Below are 5,000 nucleotides of genomic sequence, written 5' to 3' on the forward strand. Positions count from 1 at the left end.
CTGAGGAAGACTTTTTAGTCTTAATACATGAAGATACCACTTAATAGGAAACATTGCTCCGTTATTTTGAGGGACTGGGAGAATTCTGACCATGTCGAGCTTTCAAAGCACGAAAACTCAGTGTTCTGCAATCTATCAGTGATTAAACTGAAAAGAAGTCACTCACCTTGATCCGTTGAACCAATCCGAACATCCTAAACATAGTAGCAAAATACGTTAATTAAAAAAATCGTTTTCTCACAACAAGAGCCACCGTACCCTCCCCTGAAGACATACCTTTGGCTTGTCACACAATCCTTCCTTCCCAAGGATTGCGTGACGCGCCAAAAAATTGCCTGTAAACGAGAGAACTTCATCGAGTCTATAGTAGTAAATAATAAAGGCTTATGAGCGAGCTTTATTAAGTTATATTAGGTCTCATGTGTCACAAAGAAAATAAAATACTCACACAAACAAAGGGTAAAAAGATCTGTGATGAACCTTCTTCCGATCTGAAAAAGAGGACGAAAGATCACATTCAATTAACGTGAGTAAATATAACAAACATTGAGAAACTAAGTGCACAATTTTTGAATCACAACACATCATCCTAACTGAAAACCTAGATATTTTTGCATCCTCACTGAATAACACGACCCCCCTCAGGATGGAGTCCAAACGGAGTCTAAGGCCGTGTTCGGTTGCGATTGATTATCAACTTTATCAAATCCCATAATACACCTCTTTTACCCCCAAAAAGTTTGCACATGCATTGTTTTCGATTTCTCATGGGACAAATTCATGTCCCAGAAGAAGCTGCAAACAACGATAAAACAAATTTTTTTCTTCTTGGTGGGAGGGGGGTGGGGGGTAAATGAGGTGTATTATGGGATTTGAGAAAGTAGAGAATCGGTTAAGACCTTGACCACTTCTCGTTGTTCAAAGCCCGGTTAACGTTTTCCAGTGACTTATCCAGTGGTTCTCGAGAAATATGCGTATTTCCGAGAAAGCTATTCCGCATTCAATAGCAATTTTTAACTTACTACGCATGAGGAAAATAGTACAGATAGCAGAAGCATTGAGCAAATAAAATGATTGCTGCATTGAAGCCATGTTTATTTTTTGCAATCCTTTCGCACGCGCTGCATTGCGTTAGCAAAGGGCGCGCGAAAACTGTGTTCGGCCACCACGTTTGTGAGTTACGGACGAAAACCAGAAGTGAAGTTTTAACACAGAAAAGACACTTAGCAATATAAATATGGAAGTTCAAAGACTAGTTGAAAAAAAAAAACAGCTCACTTCCGGTGAAGACACACTATAAAAGGCGTGGTGCCTTGATTTATCAATCAACCGTGGATGCAACCGAAAGCTCTTTGAAAATTTGTGCAATAAAAAGCCCCATATGGCAATGTGACTGTAATATGTCATTAAATGTTATCTGTCGTTCTTCATTGTAATCCCCAGTCCCTTATTTTTTTTTCGCGCCAGAAATATCTTTTCTTGCTTCCGTCTTCGTGTTGCTGTTTGTGGATCACCCTCTTGGATAATCAATCAGACGTGCTTGAATGAATTTTCATAGTGCGTCTTCGTGCTTAATAAGCTGCCTAAGCCTTTGCACTGAGTCGTAAACATTTCATGTTTTCATGTTCACATTGTGAAATATTGCAAAAGCATCCTCCCTCTCACTAAAGGCCACCATTTGCTTTCATCTGATCTACTTTAATTCGATTTGATTGATCTCAAGTCTTCTAAATATTAATTTGTGCACTTGTGCCCAGCTTGAGACTGAAGTGAGTGACAGACGCTTTCTAAACCACAAACCAAGGAATCTCTCACGGTTATACGTATACCCCCCTCCCTCATCGCGCCTACACAGACTTCAACGTGCTTTGTGTCAAATTCATGTTGATTTTAGTACCTACCCTTTGGATTTCGTGTTAACCAGCGCTTCTGCAATGGGCAAATTGTGGGTGACGGTAACTGCTGACATAAAGGTTTTTACTCGTCTGCTCACTTCCTCGAAGTCTACAAGAGACAAAAATTCATCAAAAGAAAGCAAAGCAGTATGTAATGGAACAGGTAATGGACAGAGCCATAGGATTTGTAGGTTCAACTAGATGCTCATGAGCCAAATAAACTCGAACTATTTCACGCACCACTTGTACCCTGCTATTGATGCAAGGCTCCCGGAAATACAACAAAACACTATTCACGTATCCTTCACGAAATTTCCTACCTATGTTATCGCCAATCAAAAGGACTGCAGGTTTCCATGGCATTAAACCCGCTTTAGCGCTAACCTCACTTCTAACAACTCCATCCAGGTCCTAGAATCTGAGGGATTTCAAAACTTCGAAAACTGATCTATACGTCCCTAGTTCTGGCTTGAGTGTAGTGATACCCTTCTTTGAATTTGATAAGATAAAATTGAATTTTGAGGAAACGTCTGGCTAACAGTGCGAGCCAAATGCGAGCCAAACGAGCCAGATGGCCCACCAGGCCAGAGCTTATCCCGGTTTCTGTAGCATAAAGCGACTAGGAGTATATCTACTTCCCGCTGGATGGGATGCTAGTCCATCGCAGGGTTCCCCCGGCTTTAAATTCGCCGATACCCATTTATACACCAGGGTGGAGAGAGAGGCACCGTGAGACTGAGTAAAGTGTCTTGCCCAAGAACACAACACAACGTCCCCGATCAGGGCACAAACCCGGACCTTTCGCTCCGGAGTCGAGCGCACTAGCCATGAGGCCACCGCGCCTCCCACAAGTTAACAATAACTGCGCTTATGTCCAGAAATGAACGTAATTGGATGCATTCCCAAGCATTTGCTACCTATTGGCAGCAACAGGGTAAGCGTAAGGATTAGCGTTATCTTTTGGTGAGGGTAAATACCGATGTTTATCTTTACTTGAAGACCGGAGTTAAGGCGACACTGTGACGTCAATTGTCCGTATTCCTGGACACGAGTGATAATGAAGTTGAGGAGAACAGCAAGGGGACACTTCGTAGCGCTTATCAAAATCGATGTGCACCTAATTACGTGCACTTCTGGACGTATCTGATTATCACAACAGATGAATACAATCAAATCAGCCAATCGCATCGAAAAGCGAATAATTGCAGAAGGCGCTAGCGCGGGAAAATGATGCTTTTGGCGCGAAATTTCCGAGCCAATCAATGACCACAGTGGTCCACGCGAAACCAGAGCGGTACCAGAAATTGCCATCGGTACTCGTTTGAAAACTGCTTATAAAAACAAAAAGAAACAAGAGCACTCACCCACGCTCGTGTCAGAGTGCTCAAACGCTTCTTTCCAAACGTTGTCCATAAAAAGCGAGCTGTATCTTGGGTCCAGAGAAGCAATGTACTTGGCTAACGGTTGGCTGTCTGTAAATTTAATTTAATCACAGACTAAGCGATTAAGCCAATACAGAATCAAAAAAGGCACACCCCATATAATAATCACTTGGAAACCAAATTCTTTTGCGTTGTCCCTTACTTTACATTCCTTATTACTATCAATAGCTGTTCCCTCATATTCTCTGACTTATTAACAAGATAAGGTCACAGCTTCAATTCCTGGTTTGGCCCAGTTTTATCAAAAAAACCATCTTTCGTTTTTTCTTTCCTTTGAAGAACAGAAATTTTTCGAAACAAGATTCCGAAAAGTCAGGTAAGCCTTGTGCGGTTAGCGTTAGTATTCATGAGATCAAAATTTCATGTGCCGAAGAAAACTGCATTTTTTTCGGTTAGCCGAATCAAGCCAATAACTTCTACAAGTTTTACGCCAAAATATAAAACTGAAGTAGACACTGGTCCCGAAAAGGAACGGACCAATGAAACGCAACTTTCCGGTTGTTCGGATATTTTGGAATGTCCGATCAATTTTGTGTCTGGCGGTCCGAAAGAGTGGAAAAACTTGACATTTCTCTCCAGACTCAATTTCTGCCGAAGTTTCTTTACACGAAATAGGCTTCGAGCGGTCAACGGTGGTAAAGCTTACGATGTTTTGTGCATAAAGAAAAATATAAATAAACATAACAGCGTTGAGAACCAAACTGTAAGGAGGAACAGTTTGCAAGCTTACCGAGCGGTACGAGGAGAAAGCGAAGGAATGTCTGCCAGTCTGACGGCTTGGACGAGAAAAGTTCGACGTACGCCTGGAGCACTTCGCTGATGTACGACTCTGTGCCGGCAATGCCCACGCTGAGGTGTGGAGGCGAAGACGAGTTCGTATGACAACTAATCAACAAAGAAATATAAAAAGAGACGAGATTACAAAGTGAAATTCCAAGGCTCCAACTTCCGGCGAAGTTCCCTTAACTTCTGGCTGTTTCTGATTTGGGGGCCTTCCTTTGATCAACGAAATAAGATACATTTTAACCACTAAATGTGCCCTGTTCTTTGCGAATAGGAAACTTTAAGATCTACGATGGCGACGTCAACGAAAATGTCTGTAACTTTGCACTATCGTAAGGGGCTGATTGATATAGCAGCTCTCGTAACGTATAATGTGATTGGTTCGCTACCCAAACCAAAAATAAAACAATGATTTAGACTTGAAAACAATAGAAACTGCTTACAATACCAAACAACGGCAGGTTACGAGAGCTGCTACACCACTGTCGCAAGGAACCAACCCCGCGACCTTCTTCGGTAGTCATGCGCTCACGAGGTCACCTGATAGGTGCTCTGCCTGATCCTGATACCACATCAATTTCACGTGGTAATTCTTTATCACAGACTCCGATGTCCCAGTGCATCATAAATGGTATGCACTGTCGCGCTCCAAAGGCGAAAGAGCCAGAAACACCGGTTCTAATGTCTAAACCATCCCAATGTAATACAATAGTCTAAATAACTCTGTGGCACGTTAACGTCTCTTTTGGAAAGGTTTCTTACAATTTTTGGTATTTTGTGACGATTGCCAGGAACACTGCGTGGACATCAGAGCTGGAACGAGTGCAAATCATCTTGACTGCCTTGTCACAAAGTTTCAGCGCCAACAGCTACACATAAG

The 5,000-nt window shown here is 42.2% G+C and overlaps 1 protein-coding gene across 3 annotated transcripts in view; it reads right to left on the minus strand.

The window, feature by feature from the left end:
* The window catches only part of LOC137979409 (phosphofurin acidic cluster sorting protein 1-like), a 27,953-nt gene that overhangs the window by 6,239 nt on the left and 16,714 nt on the right, over nucleotides 1-5,000 (minus strand). For all 3 annotated transcript variants that reach the window (XR_011118322.1, XM_068826663.1, XM_068826665.1), the window contains exons 15-20: nucleotides 4,883-4,989; nucleotides 4,068-4,222; nucleotides 3,260-3,367; nucleotides 1,902-2,004; nucleotides 449-491; nucleotides 167-194 (exon numbers count right to left, since the gene is read on the minus strand). Coding sequence is in view for 2 of the 3 variants with exons in the window: in XM_068826663.1 (XP_068682764.1) it covers nucleotides 167-194; nucleotides 449-491; nucleotides 1,902-2,004; nucleotides 3,260-3,367; nucleotides 4,068-4,222; nucleotides 4,883-4,989 (544 nt within the window). In the remaining variant the exon portion in view is untranslated. The remainder of the gene's footprint in view (nucleotides 1-166; nucleotides 195-448; nucleotides 492-1,901; nucleotides 2,005-3,259; nucleotides 3,368-4,067; nucleotides 4,223-4,882; nucleotides 4,990-5,000) is intronic.

The sequence above is a fragment of the Montipora foliosa genome, chromosome 12 (assembly GCF_036669935.1).
Source record: "Montipora foliosa isolate CH-2021 chromosome 12, ASM3666993v2, whole genome shotgun sequence".
Lineage (NCBI taxonomy): Eukaryota > Metazoa > Cnidaria > Anthozoa > Scleractinia > Acroporidae > Montipora > Montipora foliosa.